Below are 20,908 nucleotides of genomic sequence, written 5' to 3'. Positions count from 1 at the left end.
CCTTGTGGCCCCTTGGTTTGGCAGTGTAGCTTCCCTTTTCCGTCACTCTATTGAAATTGTATCCTTTAAAGTCAACAGTGGTGCCCTTGGAGCCCATTCCAAAAAGGGTTTTGTTTTAGCCTCATTATTCTTATTTTTTCAGGAGCACTGAGTTTCTTTACTTTACTCTGATGTATTTCTCTGGTTTATTTTTGTTCCCTTATTTCCTAAATGAATTTCCCAAACTGGTCCACTGCATAGCATCCTGGCTAAGTCCAAGTCTGGGATCACTGTGCCTGTGGTTGAATTCTAACTCTGCCACTAATGAACTGCATGACCTTGGACAAGGTTATCTCTCCGTGCCTCAGTTTCACCAGTTTTAAAATGGGGATGGTAGGGAGAGTTCTTACCTTGATTTGTTGCAAGAATCAAATGGGACAGTCCTTGTAATATTTACGTCAAGATTTGAACCATGAGAGTATTCTTCAGTGTTACGTATTAGCCTAGCAATAAGCTCTTTTTCTTTTAGGACATATTGCTCGCATTAACCAACATGATGTAACCAGATAATAAATAATTATTGACACATAGATTTATGCAGTGGTGAAAAAGCTCAGGGAAGATGGAATGATGACAGCAGAGGGCTCCTAAGGTCTGCAGGGGTTGTAGGACCCACGTTTTTATGTTTTTACCAATAAACCATTTAAATTGCTGAGAGTTTAAATGGGATGTATGGTGCTCCAGGAGCAGGAAGGGCGTCAGCGGTTAAAGCCTTAGTTGTCAGTCACAGTGGTGTTCTTGGCATGGAACACAGCGTCCCATTCTTAAATTAAACGCGGCTCTAACGCGATTGTGTGGGGAAGGCAGCGGCCACAGCGCGGGGAAGCCGCGCATCGAGTGATGGCGCCATCTAGTGGCAGCACGAGGGAACGTCGCTGGGCAGCGCGGTGTCATTTGGTGCAGGGGAAGGTCCTCAGAATTGCCGTCCTTTCTGGACAAAGTGGGGATGAGACTGGACAAGAGGAAAGAATAAAGGGAAAGCACAGCAAGCGGGAAGAAGAAACACCTCATCACAGTGTGGGGACCGAAAGGACATAACCAACCACGTCGTCGGTGTCATTCGGGGCAATTCCCGCCCCCACCTCGCGATCTTACACACTTTGATTCCCCCCACCCCCATTCGAATCTCACTTTCCCACGCTCTGTGCTGCCCCGTTATCCTGAACAGACACTGCTTCACCTTTTAATTTCCCTTTTTGTGTGTTAGAAATTCGGGACTGGGAAGATTTAGCTGAGTCATCACATTTGGCTCCACCCCGGAATAGTAGCCCTCCGGGAGTGGCCCAGGACCAACCTCCAGCCCCACCGCAGCAGTTCATCACTTGACAGCCACCCCAGGAGCGCAGGTAAGAGGATTGCAGCCTCAGGCCTCCCGAACTGCAGGAGAAGTCCCCTGCGCGCTTGGCTCCCAACCCCTTCCTGGAATGCCACTCCGGTTACAGTGTCAGAGGGAGTGGAATCCTAAGGAAGTAGCTATCTGGGATGTTCTCGTTGGAAAACCCAAGTGAACAATGTTGACCATGAAACAGATTTGTTTTTCTCTTTTCACAAATTATAGATTATTGTCAACAAAGAGCATTAGAGTGGGAGGGACTGGTGGGAAGGCGTCAATGCTTCAAATTGAAGGGTCTACACACTTAGGTGGTCAGTGCACAGGTTGTCTAGGAGCCGAATACAGACTTAAAACAGAAGTATAGATTTTGTCATCCAGAAAGGGAAAAACAGTATAGATTTTGAAGTCTTGAACTCTGCTATATTTGACTTTGGGTGAGTTGTTTAATGTTATTCTAAGCCCGTTTCTTCTCTAAAATAAATAATTATACACAATTTTCAAAGATTGTGAGGATTAAATGAAATATCATAAAAGATCTCTTATTTAAAGACGAGCATGGTGATGCACACTTACAAATCCCAGTTAATGGGTAGCTGAGGCACGAGTGTGACAAGTTCCAGGCCAGCCTGGGCTTCTTCACAAGATCCTGTTTCAGAATAAAAGAGACTGGGAATGTAACTCAGTGGTACAGAGTTCAGTCTCCAGTACCCAAAGAAAGAAGGAAGAAAGGAAGGAAAGAAGGAAGGAGGGAAGGAAGGAAGGAAAGAAAGAAAAGAAAAGAAAAGTTCTCTTATTTGAGATATTGGGACTGGATTTCACAGAATTAATTAAGAAGTTGATTAAAGAAGAGAATCATAAAAGATGGTAAATAGTTCACGTGTTTTACTTAAAATGTAAAATTTATTTTTAATACAGGGCCATGGTCTTTTCTTTGAATATGAATCCACTAGTTGGCATTTCTGCATTGTCTTTCTTGCATAAACTATATGCATAATACTTTATCTGTGAGTTCTAGCTTTAGTTTCTTTAAATGTAGCAAGAATTTATACACTTGGGAAGGCACTTGTAAAGTCACTTTCTATAGAATCATGTCAGTTCCAAAAATCATACCAAATGATTATATACTTCCAAAACTTTTACTCTTCACATACCTAATTAGACAACAATATTTTAGCAGCTTCCCGTTATGAAATCCTCCTAAAACATTCAACCTTGCATTCAGAGAAACAACTTCCTTTTCTTGTGTACTCATATTTTGTTAGTTTATATTTAATTAAATTTCACAGCTGCAAGGCTGAGGATGTAGCTCAGTGGTGGAGTGCTTGACCAGTATGCACAGGGCCCTGGGTTCTATCCCTAGCACTGCAAAATAAAACACAAACAAACAGACAAATAAAATTTCACAGTGACAGTAACAAGTACATTGTTATAAACTAATTCTTGATAAACATGAAACTACTGTGGGGCCACAGCAGCAATAGTTGGTAAAGTTCCCAGGCAGCCTGGAGAATCACAGTTAGCTCTCCAGGTTGGTTCAGTAGAGGTCAGCTAAATCAGCTTCCCCTGCACTCTACCTATATAAAGTGTTTAACCTAGTGCCTTGCATGTGAAAGTGTTTAATAGCTGGTAACTTATTCCTATTGTTATTAATAAGCTTAGAGTTGCAAGGATGGCTAGAAATCTGTTTCTTTTCTTCAAAATTTTACAGATGAGAAAAGATCCAAGTGTTTAAAATTTTGCCTTCAACATATACCTTTTGGCTTCAATGAGTAAAAGGATTATTGATCATAAACCTAATATTTTGATTCAGAAGGATTTAAGTTTGCGAAGGCATCTGGGAGTCGGCATAAAGCAAAAAACAGTCTTCTATGGTACTTCAAATCTATGTCTTTTCAGTAAGACCAGGCATGGTGATGAAGACAAGCCCCAGGGCCTCCCGGGTAGTAAAAACCAGGGGTCTGGGCATAGTACACACAGGGAATGTCTCCCAGAGGAAGAAGGATTAGTTGAACAATGTACACAGGGATGAACAAAGTTTTGGTCACAGTAGGCTCTGCATCTGTGACTGCCTTGGAAACCCAACAGAAAAGCCTCCTTCTAATAGGAAGAACCACTGTTAAGGGGCGAGTGGGCTTCTAGAAAGAGTCAGAATGCCTAAGAAATCTTGGAATCTGTGTACTGTGTTCATTTTTGTGTGTGTTTAAACATTCCTCTCTCATATCCTGTGTTGTAACAGATGGGAATGATCCTTTTGTTTTGGTTGGATTGGGTGTAAAGGATGCAACTGGTTGAAAGGCAAAGACACTGCAGGCAGTAGGGGTGTGTGTGGGTGATGGGTGTTCTTTTAAAAACTGCAAGTCTGAAAACACCAAGCTCCAGGCAAGGCCTTGTGACTCTCATTTACCTTCTAATTTTTTTTTTTAAGAAAATTTAAGAATAGCATTCTAGCAAAGTACAAATCATGGTTGCACATCTCCCTGTGTTTTTGTTGGTGGTGGTGCTGGGGATGGAACCCAGTGCCTCACACCTGCTAAGCTTGTACTCCACCACTAAGCTGCACCCCCAGCCCCTGCTATGCTTTTAATTTTATTTTGACAGTCATCTTAGTCAATTTTCTGTTGCTAATTACACAGTACCACAGATTGGGTACATTATAAAGCAAAGAGGCTTATTTTGGCTCACAATTCTGGTCCAAGGTTAAGGGATCACATCAAATGATGGCGTCCTTGCTGACAGAGTCCAGAGCTGTTGTAGGACAACCCACGGTGAGACCAGGTGAACGGAAGAGACCAAGCCAAACTAAACGTCATAGCAGACCCACTCTGGAGATAACCTATTAATCCTTTAATTGCATGAGTAGGCTAATCTCAGAAGGGCAGAGCCTTAATCACCCATTAAAGGTCCCACCTCTTACTCTCTCATAATGATTAAATTTCAACATGAGTTTTGGAAGGGACAAACTGTATTCCAACTATAGCAACAGTGAAATTCATTGCCTCACAAGCATGCTATCCTATCAATCCTTGGTTCTTTGCAAAGACATCGATGTGCTTCTCTCTTACCCCTGCTCCTCCTGGGACTTCTGGGCTCTCTCATGATATGTGGCTTTATGGGGTATGCCAATCCTGGGATTATTTTCCAGGTCAGAGGTTTTCATATACTAGCATATGTAACTTTGTGCAAAAAGTGCAATTCTCTGGCCCAATGCACACCAAGATTCTGTCCAGTAATTCTGGAGAAGTCTTGCAGTTTATAACATGTACCACGGAATTCTGACATAGGAGATTCCCTCAACACTGCAAGAAATGCTTTTGATTTTTCACCAGAGATCAAGATGAGCTCTGGGAGACAACTGTGAGGTTAAATGAGAGCACGGTTGTTTTGTGATAGGGAGGTGGGCAGGTGAGGAAGGTTTTGCTGGGACAGGTGTGAGCTGGAAATGGAGCCTGTGTGTGTCTCTCTGACCACATATCCTGAAACTTCCATGAAGCTCAGCTGTCCCTCCCTTTGCCCTGATTGAGAGCCTTCCACATTCTTGAACTCTAGACCTAACTATTAAGGCCAGACTGGCTGCCTGGTTTTTTAGGCCTGGGACCGCCTCCCCCCCCCCCTCCCCACCCCGGCCCTGGCTGGCTAGAACCCTTAACTGCTTTGCTAACTTGCAAGAAAAGTCAAGCATAAAAAATGAAGGAGCAGGTTGTTGTCCTTCCCAACGGGGAGGAGCTCAGGCCTGGTTTCTTGTGGCTTGGAACACCGACACCAGCTGGTTTACAATGAGGCTGATGCCCTTCTCAGTGAGCAGGCCCCGAGCCTGCAGGATTTGGGCTTCTTTTAAACTGAACATACTCATTGTCAGGCATCTGTTGGGTCTGATTCAGAGCATTCCTCTTGAGAGGTAGCAAGTTCTACTGGAACATAAGGTCAAAGAAAACCCCAGAAAGAAAAAAAATCAAACATGTTTTTCTTTATTGTTGTGGGGTTTTCCTTTCTTTCTGCCTCAATATAAGTTTATAACCCTTTATTCTAGGGGGAAGTGACCCTGTGCTGCTTTGGTTTCTTTCTCTTAATTCAGTGGCTCTCAAGTGTGGTACCCAAGCCAGCTGCATCCTGGTATCAGTCTCACCTAGGAGTCTGCTAAAAATCATATTTTTTTAGCTGTCTGCTCCAGGTGCACAGTCAGAGACTCTGGGGATCTGGCCTGGGAATGCATGTTTAGCACATCTGCCAGGTGATTTCTTATGCATGCTCAAATGTGAGAACCACTGTTTAACAAAGGCCTACGGGAATGCTGTCAACTCTGACAAAGAGAATCTTAGTTCAGCCAGTTAAAAGAGAAGAACTTTCTACCTGGAGTGGTGGTGGTGGTATAATTTTCTAGGTTTTTATCTGGGTTCCTATCACAATGGTTGCAGACAGGTCCATCGACCAGAGATGACGGATGGAGAAAGTAGGACTGGAGATTAGGGAGTGAATTTCCACCGCAGTGGCCATCTTTGTTAGGTTTCCTGGGTCTTCTGTTTTATGCAGATGCAAACACAATGTAATCAGTATTTCTCTCAATTTGATTTTACACAGATGGTAACATACTGTACACTTTGATTTTCACTTTTCACTCAACAACCTGTTTTGGAGAGAATTTTGGCACATGTAGATATGCCCAATATTCGTTTAAATGACTGCATACATAGTAGACATCAAAGAGTTGTACAGGTGTAATTAGATGTAGTTTACTTAAATTATAATCATGGAAAGACACATTTTTATTTGTTACAGTGCTATGTTGGCTGTCCTTTATGTGATGTGATAATTCTGTAAGAATAAAGAATTGCTGAGCAAAAGAGTATGTCTATTTTAAAACAGTAAAGAGTATCAAGATCCCTTCCAAAAAAAGAGTACCTATTGACATTTTTGGGGAGCTTTAAAAACACAAAATATGAGGCCACTCTTGATTTCAACTCTCAAGGATTCTGTGGGTGGAGCTCAGGAATCTGAATTTTATTTCTTGGGTGATTGTGAGACAAGAAGTCTGCAGGATGGAATGGAAAGCCAGGGTGTGGGCCCTGAGCCCCAAGCTGCTACTCCTCTTGGGCTGCCTGGAATTGCTCTTTCACTTTTTATGTGACTCTCTGTCTCCTCACCAAGGTAAAGGTTCCTAAGGACAGGCCTGGGGTTGTCACCTTTTCCTATCCTCCCTGGAAAAGCGCTTTGCAGTGTTTGTCAATGATGAGGCTTTGGAGGGGTTTGTAGCTCATGTGATGATCTTGGCTTTTCTCTTCTTCTTCTTTTAGTTCCATGGACCAAACACAGAGTATCCCGGACCAGCCTTCTTCTGTACCTCCTTCCCAGCCCAAGAGGAAAATGACATCAATGATAGCTTTCTTTTCCAAGGTCTGATCCCAAATATCATGCACATTTAAATGTTCCCTCCCAAAAGCCATTTTGAAGTTCTTTCTGGAAAGAAAAAAATTGGATGTGAATTCTTTTAATATGGGTAGAATATTTATGAGAAGACAAGAAGATAAGTTGAGAGGGATTTAACTTGCTGCTAACCCAATAGTAAAAATATAGAATGAACCATGATAAATATTCAGAAATGACCATGAAGCTTGCATATTACTAAATCTCATCAATAGCACTATGGAAAGAGACCTGGATCCAAACCCTCCCTCCTAACACACACACACACACACACACACACACACACACACACACACACACACACACGATGGTGGGGGGAGGGCAGTGGCTTTTGTCATTGATCTTATCTGGATCTTTCATTGTCTGGATTCTGACTTTAATACTGTCTGTTCTGCATTCTAAAGAACAGCAGGGCCTTCCTGGCATCAGAGTTCAACTGCTCACTACAGGGGGCATCCATCTCTTGCCCCATCTCTGGCCCAGCAGTCACTTAGAGTTAGGGCTTTGAAGTTTTCTGCATCAGACACACAGTGTTCCCCAATTTGCGTTATTCATGCATTCCTGTTCCCAGTCTTAATTGCTCAGATGCATGCATTCCTGAGTTGGGACAGCCTTCAAGTACCCTGAAATGTTTGTAGATGTGTAACAGATTTTTGTGGATGTGCTTTGCCAGTTGTGTCATATGCTATTACGAGCTTAAGGTGACTGCTGAGAATGGACCCTTGGAATGAGCCACGTGGAGGGATGGAGAGGGGGGAACATCAGCCCAATTGCTGAGCGTTCAGAACAGAATAGGAGAGGGAAGCAGGGAAGCACGCACCATAGAGACATGTCATTGAAGGTGTTAAGCTACAAAGTGGAGCAGAAAGATGGGGAGGGGCTGGAGGGAGAGGGTTAGGAAACTCTTCAAAGTGAGTGAAATATCAATATGTACTTTGAAAGGGATGTGTATTCTCAGCCCACATCAACCTTTCTAAAGTCCCTTTCTTTTCAACTTGTCACCCTCCTCACAGCTATTGAGCATCTCTCTCCATAATTCCCCCCCAAACACAGCTCAACACCAGCCTGCATTAGTTCACTTCCCCCTCTCACTTCCCCCCTTTAATTTCTTCATTATATAGATCAAATTAATATATTCTCCAACAAAAATTAGACATTTAAAGGGGCTGGGGTGCAGCTCAGTGGTACAATATATGCTTAACATAGCCCTGGATTTGATCCCTGGTAAAACACACACACACACACACACAACTATCTTTAGTTGGATAAAGAAGAGCAAAACCAAGCAGGCAATGACAGGAGAATTTTCTTTAGAGGGAGAGAATGGGGCTGGGTTCAGAGCATGACTCTGAACACTCCCAGTTAACACACTTTTGATCTACCTCCCAGGTCTCTTGGAAATTCAAGTTCCAGAAGCAGGAGTCTTCAAAGAATGTGTTTTTCATCTTGGCAGAAAGAGCTCGGGACCCCAATGTCAAAAAGCGCCACCTGGCAATGAGAGGCCTGGGCACCATGGCTTGTGAAGCCCCTGACCAGGTGAGGAAGGATGTGGAGCTGAGTCCCCAAACCCTCCAGCCCTCGTGGGTGGTGCCCAGGCTTGGGTGGGGTACCCCCTGGACTAGTACCATTTCCCTCTAACAAACCACCAGACTTAGCAGCATAAAGCAACATGTGATAGTTATTCATAGTGTCTGTGGACCAGGGGTCTGGGGACAGCTCACCTGGGTCCTCCATTCAGGGTCTTGCAAGGCCGGGACCCCACAGGCTGGACTGTGTCCTTCTGAAGCTCAGGGTCCTCTTCCAAGCTTATGTGGTTTTGGCACAATTTGGCTTTTCCAATTCTAGGACTGAGATTTCTGTCCTCTGGCTGGCTGTCCTCTGGGGGCCAGTCCCAGTGCCCTGAGGCCACCTTCTCACAGGTGGCAGCTTTATTCTTCAAGGCCAGCAGGAGGGTATTACTCCTGTCTGCCACAGTGGAATGTCGCATAATGTAAAGTAGCCATGTGAGTGTCATCCCGTTACCTTTGTCACATTCTGTTAATATTGACAAGTCACATTTCCCTTCCACACCCAGGAAGAGCAGATAGTTCCAGGGCATGGCTCATTCAGGGTCATTTCAGCATCTCCAACCACGGGCAGTAGCTACAGGCAGGAGCGTTATATGCCAACATCATCTTCCTTGGGAATTCCAGTGATTTCCTCATGTTTTTTTTTTTTTTTTTTAAGTAAAAGCTCCCTTTCACTCCTATTTCTTTAGTATGTGTCAACTTCAGTGGTCATTTCAAGTCCTCCTCTTCATAAAGGTACCTAACCCTCCTCAGACCTCTGAGTCACCCTGGTCCACCACCCTCCTGAAGTATCCTACTCGTCTCACCTACCCAGAGGCCACCTCTAGCTTGCTCTTTCTGTCCTTCCAAGACTGAGTTGGGCTCCTGGGTTGGGCTAATAGAAGCCCTGGCATCTTGATGAGAGTTGCAGCAGACCCTGAAGAAAGCCAGAGTCTCTCACTCCAAGTCTTAGGTTACTGGAAGATTAGAAGTGGAGTTGTTTTTGGACTTACAGAGAGCAATTTCCGTGCTTAGTAATGTCTTCAAACCTTGATAACAGGTGAGAAAACACAAGAAAATTATGCTAGATCTGCTGGTGCATGGATTGTATGACCCCGTGAGTTCTGAAGTCATCCACGAGAGTATGAAGACACTGACCATCATCCTGGGCAAGATTCAGGGCAAAGGTTTGGGCTCCTTCTTTGTAGACATCACGCTTCAGATCAGGACTTTATTGGATGATGTAAGTGACACAACTCATAAAAATTGGGGGGTATTAAAATCAAAGTGAGATTAGCAGTGACAGCCCTGGGTAGTTTGTTGCTCAGGGAATAAGGTCTATATAATTCACTTATTCATTCATTGTACTAGTCACTTTTCATTGCTGAGAACAAAATATCTGACATAAACAACTTAAAGGAGGAAAGATTCATTATGGCTCACACTTTTAGAAGTTCCAGTCCATGGTTGGCTGGCTCCATTGCTTTGGACCTGAGGTGAGGTGGACCATCATGGTGGAAGGACATGGTGAAGGAAAAGTGCTCACCCATGGCAGCTGGGATGCATGGGAAGGAGAGAGAAAGAGAGCAAGAAAAGGACTGGGGACAAGATATATCCTTCCAGGTCATGCTTCTAGTGACCTGCTTCTTCCAATTAGACCCCACTTCTTTCAGTTTCCACCACTTTCCAGCAATGCCATCCAGCTATGAATCCCTTCATGGATTAATCCATTGATGAGATCAGGGCTCCAAAGTCCCACCTCTAAACACTGCTGCTTTGGGGGCCAAGCCTTCAACACATGAGCCTTTAGGGGATGCTTCAGATCCAAACCATAACATTAATGAATCTTGTTCAGAGACTAGTACCATACTGTATGCTGGTTAAGAAAGCCATAAAAGATGTGGTATTCCATCACTACTCCTTAAGGAGTTTTCATCTTAATAGAGGAGTGAATATTGTATGCTGATGACAGTGAGCAGCGTGTAGTCAGCACTCCCTCCTACATGTAAGAATGACAATAGTCACACCTAGTGAGCCCTTCCTGTGTGCCACATACGGTGCAAGGCCATTTACATGGAGCATCTTCTATGGTCTTTGCAGTCATCCTGTGAGGGAGGCTCTGTAATTATCCTCACTTTATGGATGAGGAAGCCAAGGCACAGAAAGGTTGGAACCTGCCCAAGGTTTGCAGAGCCTGTCAGGGGATAGGAAAAGCAAGCTCTCTGGCTGCAGCCCCTGCCCTGGTAACTACCAGATGAAAAGACACCAAGCAAGAATTGTGCTGGGACAGCATTTAGTCTGAACCATGGGAAAGGAGTCCAAGAGCCTTAGTTTTCCAGCAGTGAGTCAGCCTGCTGCAGTTATTCTCACCTCTCTGAAAGGCAAGACCTGTTGAATGGGGAACAGGCGTTTTATTTGCTCCCAGAGCCACTCGAATCAGTTTGTCACACCCTAGTTCCCCAGGAAGCCGCACAGAGCAAGCAGGGGTGCCAGCCCCACATGAGAGCAAGAGAGACCGTGAGATTATGAAGCTTGCAGCTTATATAGAAGCTGCTGGCGTAGTTGTCCCACCTTCTTTCAGAGAGAGACAGATTTTTGCTCTTGAATATACACCAGACCTCCCTGAGGAAGGGAGAGGAGGGTCTTTACCTCACCACCCTGCAATGCCAGCAAATGTGGCATTAAATCTCTCTAGAGGAGTCATCTGAACTTCAGCCTTACTTTCCTTCCCTCCCTCCCTCCCTCCCTCCCTCCCTTCCTTCCTTCCTTCCTTCCTTCCTTCCTTTTTTTTTTTTTTAGATGGACACAATACCTTTTTATTTATTTATCTTTTTTTTATGTGGTGCTGAGGATCAAACTCAGGGCCTCACACGTGCTAGGCAAGCGCTCTACCACTGAGTCACAACCACAACCCAAGGCTTATTTTGGATTGAGCAGCTTTTTAAAACCCACCTTGCCCGTGATTTTTGGTGAGAAATCCTTGGCAATGTATCCTGAGGAAATTCTCTTTCTGAGTTCCTTGCTGACAGTTTATTTCTCTGTCACAGTCAGCGTTCTTTGCTGCCTGCTTTATGTTAGTGCCTGTGCCCCCATTGGATGATTGGCAGACTCCTGGGGGACATGCACCTGTCTTATGCTTTCCTGTCTATCTCGGCAATAGGGGAGGGCTTTGGAAGGGGTGCATTCACCCACCGATAGGGCAGTGAACAAAATAGCAACCTTGAGGTAATTCTGTATATGTCACATTTGCTAAATATATATATTTTTAAACTTATTTATTTATTTATTTTTGGCACTGGGGATGGAGTCCAGGGTTGCTTAACCACTGAACTACATCCCCAGCCCTTTTATAATATTTTATTTAGTGATAGGGTCTCTCTAAGTTGCTTAAGGCTCTCTAAGTTTCTGAGGCTGGCTTACAACTTGTGATCCTCCTGCCTCAGCCTTCTGAGCCACTGGGATTATAGGTGTGCACCACTGTACCCAGCACTAAATGTATATTTTTAAATATACAATTTATATTTATTATAATATAGAAAAGTACATATATGTTAAAATATATGAAGAATATATAAACATATTTGTATATTAAAATATATAAAATATATATTTAAATATTTCACAAAACGGTCAGTGGTACTCAGTCTTGCTGAGTCTTTGTGACCCCAGTTCTAGGTGCTCCTTGCTTCCTGGAGTGGCCCACCCTGGCCTTGTTCCTTCTGGTTTATTTGGAGCTGAACAGAACCATGAAGCACTGATATAAAAATCTGTGCACTAAAGTCAAATGGTTGGCATCCTATGCTGGTTCTGTTACCTGACAGTGTGACTCTGGGAAAGTCACTGAAATGCCCTGGGCCCTGGACTTCTCATCTGGAAAGAGAGACACATGGGGCAAACAGCTCACAAAGGAGATAAAGGGAGGGCTGAGTCCGCTCACCTGTGCTCAGGGAGGAGCCAACTCATCAGAGTAAAAGAAGAGAGTGGTGGTTGTGGTGGGGGAAACACAATCCTTATTTCCACTACAGGTAGAAGGAACTCAGACCAAAAGTAGAGAGAGGTGACCTACTTGGGTGCAGTGGTGCATGCCTATAATCTCAGCCCATTTAGGAGGCTGAGGCAGGAGAATCTCAAGTTCAAAGCCAGCCTTGGCAATTTAGTGAGGCTGTAAGCAACTTAGTGAGAACTTGCCTCAAAAAACAAAAAGTTAAAAGGGCTGGGGATGTGGCTCAGTGGTTAAGCAACCCTGAGTTCAATTCTCAGTACCAAAAAAAAAAAAAGGAGAGAGCTGACCTGGGGAAATGCTAGAAGTAACAGGAGACTGATCAAGTGAATCATGATGCAATAAAGCAAAAGAAAAGAGAAAAAGTATGAAAATTCCTTTTGTGTTTAGGTGGAAAGAGCTTCTATATAGATGGGTAGTAAAACCAAGGTGCATGACACCAGTTAGTGTCTGTCCGTTTATGTAAAAGAGAGGGGAAGAGCTCTGTGTCTGGAGGCCCACCCTGTGATGTCCATGCGGAACGATGGCTGTGGTGGGAGCCATGTGCTCTGACACTTTTGTCTCTTGGTGGTGACCTGCCTCTTTTTGTTTTGTTGATGGGAACTCGCAGGAGAACGACAGCATGAGATACTTGGCCTTTGTCTTGCTGGGGCAACTGGCGGCCTTTGCTGGGTGGAAATGGAAGAAGTTTTTCACCCGTCAGGTTAAGCAGACTCGAGATTCCCTCCTGATCCATTTACAGGACAGAAACCCACAGGTTGCCACGGTAAGACCATGATTCTGCATGTTCTTGTCAATGCCCTTATGAAACTAGCAGCGTGTCCCCATGAATCCTGAAGAACTTGCCTCCCCAACATGTCATCCTTTCCCGAACAAAGATGTTTTCCTGCCCCACCTGCCCATGTTAGTGCCTGTCAAGGCCAGATGAGCTCAGGTTCAGGGTGGGTGGGCAGAGGGTGCAGGTTTAGGTTCATGAAATGAGGATATCTATTCACATATCTATTCACACAATTAGTGACTGTCACTGCACCTGTTAAAGATTCCCTATGGAACTGTTTTGCTCTTGGAGAAAATGTGCCCTAACAAGGTTGGATCAACCTCAGGCCTGGGTGAATGTTTCAAAACTGGGAGCAAAGAGTTTTGAAACCATTTGTGTTGGGGGGGGGGGAGATATTGAATTCAGCATTCAGGGTTCCCATGACAAGTACTGTGTAAACTCCCAAGCAATGCTGTCCCCTCCCCACCAGCCCCTGATTATAGGCATGGCATTTCACAAGCATAAGTAAGTAAGTTCAAGTCTGTAAACTACCTGTAAAGTCACTTTCACATTGTAGTGTAGTGGCCCTGACCATAGATTGGGTCCACTTCTTTGGGATACCCTTCCCTGCTTGGGATTCTAGAATTCTGATATTTTTGCCAATAGGATGGTCATATTTTTCCCCCTCAGGCTTGCAAAACAACTTTTCGAGCCTGTTCTCCGTATCTGAAACTGAGAAACGAAAACAGCTTCCGGACAGAAGAAGATCAAAGGAATCCCAAACTCTCCAGGCAGCTGGTGAGCGAGCCAGGGCAGGAGAAAATTCTCCTCAGTCCCTGCCCTCCCAGTGTTTAAGACAAAGGTGGCCAAGCACATGAGGGAGTTATCCACCCATAAAATGTCTCAGATCAATTATCCAATTGTGATTGACTCATGATGCTGTGTATGTAAGTGGTGAACACCTGGGAGTTAGGCACACAGTGTCAGGGCAGTTCCAATTCAGGTCATTAGCTAAGTGCAGGCGATGCTACCTACTCTCCTATTGCCTATCCCAGTGCCCTGAATCTGCAGCTGTCCACTAGATATATCTAGGAGGTTTACTGAGTCCCTCCCTCACATGTACCTTTGCTAATTTCTTTCAGAGTCACTATCATCCAGAGCTCCTGCAGTTCTTCTACGCAAATAAAATTCTGTAAGTGGGAGAGGCAGGAGAATGGTCCCACACGAGTGTCCTGCGGGGGCCCTTGTGTTCCCTCTGTTTTGTCTCATTGGATGCCTCTTCTGCTAGAAAAGAGGATGTCAGGAGAACAGATGGGGGCAAAAGTAATACCGTGGAATTGCATAATTATACCCAAAGTAAAATTCTAAATTGCTTTCACATATCTCATCTTCTCCCAAACAAATTTAATGAGAGAATATTTTCCTAAAAACACATAAAGTATATGCAGTTTTGTTTAGTGCTTATTTCTCAGCTATTTCCTTCTTAAGTTCGTGGCTGCCAAATATCTTGTATCTCTAATATGAAACTTCTGAGCTTAGTGGAAAAATGGTTACCTTAATTTTTTTTAACGTGTATTTGCTATTGATATTTCACTATTTGCTATTAATGCTTTTTCTTGCCAAGACTTATTTAAAATTGGCCAAGATACCAAGAAAATAGCTTGCAGGGTATCTTTAGTTTTTCATGGTCTTTTTATGGCATGGTCTTCAAGATATCTTTAAAAAGAACTAGTGAAGAGAAAAAAAATCTATGAAGTATGTGTTGAAAATCCTCAGGTTGATAACTTATGGAATAAAACAGTAATATTTATTGGGAGTGTTTACAATTTATCCGACACTAAGAACTTTTTTCAATTATTATTTAATATTTATATCAACCCTATGAGATAGGTACTATTATTGTTCTCAGCTTATAATGAGAAAACTAAGGCATGGGAAAAGTAAGTAACTTGTCCAAGACAATCAGTGGAGCCAGAATTCAAATCCATACAGTCTGATTTCTGGAACCTGTGTGCAGTTACTTTTCAGGGAAACTTTGATGGTGAAAGGCAGAACAAACAAGAAAAATCTCAGCACACTCCTATAATCCAAGCAGCTTGAGAGGCTGAGACAGGAGGATCATGAGTTCAAAGCCAGCCTCAGCAACTCAGCAAGGTCCTAAGCAAATTAGTGAAATCCCATCTCTAAATAAAATAGAAAAAAGGCTGTGGATGTAGCTCAGTGGTTAAGTCCCCCTGGGTTCAATCCTTAGAACCAAAAACAAAACAATGGATTCAAACTAAAAAGCTTCTTCTAAGCAAAAGAAATGATCAATGAGGTGAACAGAGAGCCTACATTTTGGGAGCAAATTTTTGCCACATGCATGTCAGATACAGCACTAATCTCCAGAATATATAAAGAACTCAAAAAACTTAATTCCAAAAAATAAAACAATCCAATCAATAAATGGGCTAAGGAGCTGAACGGACACTTCTCAGAAGAAGATATACAATCGATCAACAAATATATGAAAAAAATGTTCAACATTTCTAGTAATTAGAGAAATATAAATAAAGATTACTCCAAGATTTCATCTCACTCCAGTCATAATGGCAGTTATTAAGAATACAAACAACAATAAATGTTGGCGAAGGTGTGGGGGGAAAAGGCACTCTCATACATTGCTGGTGGGACTGCAAATTTGTGCAGCCAATCTGGAAAGTAGTATGGAGATTCCTTAGAAAACTGGGAATGGAACCACTGTTTGACCCAGCTATCCCACTCCTTGGTCTATACCCAAAGGACTTAAAATCAGCATACTACAGTGTCACAGCCACATCAATGTTCATAGCAGCACAATTCACAATAGCCAAACTGTGGAACCAACCTAGATGCCCTTCAGTAGATGAATGGATAATGAAACTGTGGCATATATACACAATGGAATATTACTCAGCAATAAAAGAGAATAAAATTATGGCATTTGCAGGTAAATGGATGGAGTTAGAGAATATTATGCTAAGCAAAGTAAGCCAAACCCAAAAAACCAAAGGCCGGAGTGTTCTCTCTGATAAGTGGATGCTGATCCATAATGGGGCAGGGGGCAAGGGATGAGTGGACAAACTTTGGATGAGGTAAAGGGGAGGGGGGAAAGGATATGGGGGTAGGAAAGATGGTGGAATGAGACGAATATCATTACCCTAGGTACATGTATAATTGCATGAATGGTGTGACCTTACAACCAGAGAAGTCAAACATTGTGCTCCATTTGTGTACAATGAATCAAAGAGCATTCTGCTATCATGAATAGAACAAATTAATAAATTAAAACAAAACAGATAAAAATAAAATAAAAACCCTCATCTCTGCTCCTCTATTAAACACATTTAACTGCTGCTGTGATACCTGATTTACATTTTTATTCATTTAAATGAGCTAAGTGCTCATCACTAATCACTTCTTGACCGAAATGCCAATGGTTTGGTGACCAATCCTAGTTATCTGAGGGATCACATCACTCTTATAAAAAGTTCCAGTTGGGTTTGGTGGTGCAAACCTGTAGTCCCAGCTATTTGGGAGGCTGAGGCAAGAAGATCATTTGAACATCCGAGTTCAGGACCAGCCTGGGCAACATGATTTTTTTTTTTCATTTTCTTTTTTCAAATTTGGGCAACATAATTTCAGAGGGGAAAAATGCTTAGTTTCTCTGCTTTCCATCAACTCGACTGGTTCCCAAGCTTCCCCTGCGGTAATTCTGATACCACCACTGCATGCAGTACTGGTCATCCGGAACACTGTGTTCAGTTTTGGAAATCGAAAGATCACCAAGAGGGAAATCATGAAAAGGTCATAAAAACATTCAGAAGGATCTAAAGTGGCACTCTGAGAACCAGGAACTCAGTTTCCTGCCCTTTCTCCCAGATCCCGGGCTCTGAGAGTTGAGGGTGCACTGGAGCATTCTGGGAGAAAGGATGTGGAGATGGCAGACAAGGCAGCAAGTGCCAACTCTCAGTGGAGCTTCTTTCTTCCTGTCTTGAAGGTGGAGTGACAGCAGGACCTCCTAGGAGTGAGGCTCGGGAGCAGGTGGGAAGGGCCTAAGCTGTGATTGCTCTCCTTCCCCAGATGTTGGCATGTTTAAACTACCTTGCAACGTTGATTTAAAAATCTGATGTGGTTCTCTGAAGCGATCAGTAAGTGGCATGAGACACATCTGAATTTGCTGGCACTCAAAAAGGTGGGGGTGGGGGAAGGTGGATGGACTTACCTATTCTCAAGTTGAAAAATCTATGCAGTTAGTGTCCTTTAGTTGATTTAATTTGCTGTTGGATGATTTAACTTCAAGATTCCATGGCAGCCATTTTATCCCTTGCAGTGAACCAAACCTCCTGATATTCATGCCCCTGTACAGTCCTCTCCCCTGAACTCAGGTTAGTCCTGTGACTGTCTTACCCCTTAGAATGTGAAGAAAGGGCCACCATGCTGGGCTGCTTCCTCTTGCGCTCTGGGGGAAGCCAACCACCACATAAGAAGCCAAATCACCAGCCACAAAGGAGAATGTCGGAGATCCCTGTGTGAAGGAGGAACCTGGTCTACCACGCGGCCTGCGCAGTGGTTTCATTAATGAGGTTCTGGCATTCAGTTAGTTAGAAGAGATCAAAATAAAACACACAGACAATACCTTATTTTAATGCTAGGTCCGAGACGGCTCGGTCTCCCTGTTTCCCTGCCTCCAGCCGCTCAGCAGGGCAGCGAGGATTACTCTGGGCTAGCAGGAGAGAGAGAGAGCGAACACGCCGGGGATCAGCCTTTTATTTGGGGGAAACAAGAGATTCAGGGGAGAATTCCATCCAATGAAGGTTGAGGGGGGGCTGTACTCCAAGGTCAGGGTCAGTGATTGGGTCTCCAGGGTCAGTGGTTACGCACACCCCCACACGGATGGGCTCTCTCATCAGGAAAGGGTCGGGATAACTCCGACACAGCCAGAGTGCCTCAGGCCCTTAACGGGAGTCACCCAATCACGTGTCAGAATGGCTCCCCACATATTCCCCCTTTTTATTCTTAACAATGAGGCGGCGGTTCACTCTCTGGAGTCCCCGGATTCTTGATTGGAGGACTCGCCATCCTATAGTTACAATACAAAAGAGAATTAACAGCAAAGAGAATAATCCAATAATGTACCAAGCGGAGTGTTTAAGAATATTTCCAGGGTTGAATCCATTTAACTCCTTCAATATTTGGTTAGCCAAAGAAGAAGGATCTGAAAAATCAGCTCTATTATTTTGAATGTCTTGGATATGGTGATGAAGTTCCAGAATATCCAAGCTATTATTACTATTTTGCCAAATACCTAATAAATGGTTTTTAACCTTCTCCCAATCCCAGAGAGAAGCATTGTACTTGGCAGCTGTAACACATACATACTTATAATTAGCATGGCATTTAAGCCTTTCCTTAAATTTTAAGGCTGAAAGTTCATTACCAATGTTAATAACAGTCGCCTCTAAGGCGTTTAATTTAGTCTCAATCCTTTCATCAATATTTACTTGATTACGCAGAGCCTTGGAAGTATTTTGAGCTAAATTATTAAGAAATTTTGCATGCTGAATATTCTGAGACAATGTCAGAGATGCAGAGACGGTTGAGGCAATAAATGAGACCAGTGCTAAGACACCAACAATTATGACTCCAATAGCACGTTTAGGTCTTGTTAGCTGGGCATGAATTTGCTGCAGGACTTGTAAACCAGCATCAGCATACCATGGCTCTGAAATATTAGCAGGTAATAAAACAAAAGAGGGCTGATGAAGTATCAGCACTCCTTTTCCTCCATTATACCTAGAAATACAATTGGTTAGGTTGCACTTATTACAAGTAACAAAATATCTATCATCTATCCATCTAACTTTTACATTTCCAATAATTAAAACATAAGGAGATTGGACACAGGCTCTTAGGCCATAGCAAGATCCCTCTTTACAGTTCTTGCCAACAAATTTTGGTAAAGGTTTATCTGTAAAATGTAAATATTCTGAGGCAGCAATTAAACGCCAAATATCTCTTTGAATGCCTCCTTCACTATAAGTCAAAATATTACTAACAAATCCTGTAGGTGTCATAGCAGAATTTCTTCGTAATTGTCTCTTATCAATTTTTGGAGACCAGTCTAAAATATACCCACTAGCTTTAGACACCTTATGTTGTACAGGAAAGGTATTTACACAATCCATCCATTTTGGAAAGGTGCCAATTTCAATTGTAGAACTATTTGGACAGTGGGGTACCGGTGGAGGTTTTGCAGAAATGACTGGCTTGTTATGGGAAAGTCCCATCTTAATTACTGATCTAGTATTAGGTTTTAAGTCTCCATAAATAGAATTATTTGTCAGTCTAGGTTTACCAATTGCTGTCTTTTCTTCAAATGATACTTTCAGACAGCCAGCATGTTTATCATGTGACCAACATAAAGGTAATTGGGCACTGTAGCCAGAATAATTAAATCTAGTCACATGACTGGGAGTAATATGAGCATCTGTAAATCCTCCCATCATGAATGAGTCATTAGTAAATACTGGAATAGATTCTCCAGTCCACACAGCTGGGTGTACCAGGGGTGGATCTGGGAAATAAGTCCAATAAGTGTCTACTTGATTCCCTTTTACCTGACAGCCCAGTAGGGCAATTACTGTCGCTACCATCAAGACTGGGGTCCTGTTCTTTCCTAGGCGTCGAAGTATTTGGGAAGCCTGGGTTGTCAATTTCTTCACATCTTTCCACGAAATCAGCTTCTCGGCTGGTTCAATCTGGTCTTTCTTCATCTTTTTCCGATATCTCCTCCTTCTGGGTTGTGGCTCCTCCGTGTCTATCCTCAGTCGCTTGAGTCTGGGTTCTATCTCCTCCATGTCTGATAGCACGTTCAGGCACCCAGATAGGACGAAAAGCACCTTCTGGAAAAATACAAGCATGCCCTCGGCCCCATGATATTACCGGATCTGGGCCCTTCCACTGACCAGTCTGTAAATCTTTCCACAGAACTCTGCCTAATGGGCCTGTCACCGAGGGAGACATTTGCCTCTCAGCAGCAGTGTGACCTTCTGTGTCACAGTTTAAAAAATTTAAAACAAATAAGGCATGATTAAGGCTATTTTGGGGAGTCATTATCTTATTCCCCCTTTTTAATTTTTGTAATTGAAGTTTAATAGATAAATGAGCTCGTTCTACAATGGCTTGACCTTGGGGGTTATAAGGAATTCCTGTTTTATGATTAATTTGAAACTCTTGGCAAAATTGTTGAAAAGCAGAGCTTACATAAGCTGGAGCATTATCTGTTTTAATCTGCATAGGACACCCTAAAACAGAAAAAGCTGCTAAGCAATGAGAAATTACATGTTGAGTATTTTCCTTAGTACGTGCTGTGGCAAAAATAAATCTAGAATAAGTGTCCACTATGACATGCACATAACATTGCTTACCAAATTGAGGAATATGAGTTACATCCATTTGCCATATTTGATTTGGTTTTAAACCACGGGGATTTACCCCTGATGGCAGAGATGGAGTGTAAATAACACACTTAGGGCATTGGCTTACAATCTGACGAGCCTGTTCTCTGGTAATACTGAATTTTTTACGTAAGCTAGAAGCATTTTGATGATGCAAGGAATGGGAAGCTAGGGCACAGTCATATGAAGACATCTGTTGACAAAAAGCTACTAATTTATCAATATTATCATTACCTGCAACCAAAGGTCCAGGGAGGCTAGAATGTGCTCGGATATGTCCAATAAAATATGGGTACTTCCTCATTAGCACTGTCTTTTGTAAATTATGAAATAATT

At 43.0% G+C, this 20,908-nt stretch overlaps 1 protein-coding gene across 3 annotated transcripts; it reads left to right on the top strand.

Annotated features, from left to right (window-relative positions):
• Positions 1-851: 851 nt before the first annotated feature.
• On the top strand, positions 852-16,165 carry MRO (maestro). 3 transcript variants are annotated; one of them, XM_081263213.1, is made up of 7 exons: positions 852-1,385; positions 6,661-6,760; positions 8,180-8,326; positions 9,398-9,580; positions 12,948-13,103; positions 13,785-13,892; positions 14,237-16,165. In XM_081263213.1, exons 2-7 carry the CDS (start codon positions 6,665-6,667, stop codon positions 14,288-14,290), a joined length of 744 nt encoding a protein of 247 aa, XP_081119339.1. In that variant the 5' UTR covers positions 852-1,385; positions 6,661-6,664; the 3' UTR covers positions 14,291-16,165. The 3 variants fall into 3 exon arrangements, with proteins under 3 accessions (XP_081119339.1, XP_081119340.1, XP_081119338.1); XM_081263214.1 differs by lacking the exon at positions 13,785-13,892; XM_081263212.1 differs by lacking the exon at positions 14,237-16,165 and having other exon boundaries at positions 13,785-14,226.
• The last annotated feature ends 4,743 nt before the right edge of the window (positions 16,166-20,908 follow it).

This window comes from Spermophilus citellus, assembly GCF_964194105.1.
Source record: "Spermophilus citellus genome assembly, chromosome: 12".
Classification (NCBI taxonomy): domain Eukaryota; kingdom Metazoa; phylum Chordata; class Mammalia; order Rodentia; family Sciuridae; genus Spermophilus; species Spermophilus citellus.
Note: the sequence above shows the minus strand (reverse complement) of the source record. Positions and strands in the feature narration are given on the sequence as shown.

What these genes read in the sequence shown, in the direction of transcription:
- MRO (XM_081263212.1), top strand. Translation starts at nt 6,665, where the DNA reads ATGGACCAAACACAGAGTATCCCGGACCAGCCTTCTTCTGTACCTCCT. An exon ending in TGATAGCTTTCTTTTCCAAG is followed by an intron (nt 6,761 to 8,179) that starts GTCTGATCCCAA and finishes TCTACCTCCCAG; the next exon opens with GTCTCTTGGAAATTCAAGTT. An exon ending in TCAGGACTTTATTGGATGAT is followed by an intron (nt 9,581 to 12,947) that starts GTAAGTGACACA and finishes GGGAACTCGCAG; the next exon opens with GAGAACGACAGCATGAGATA.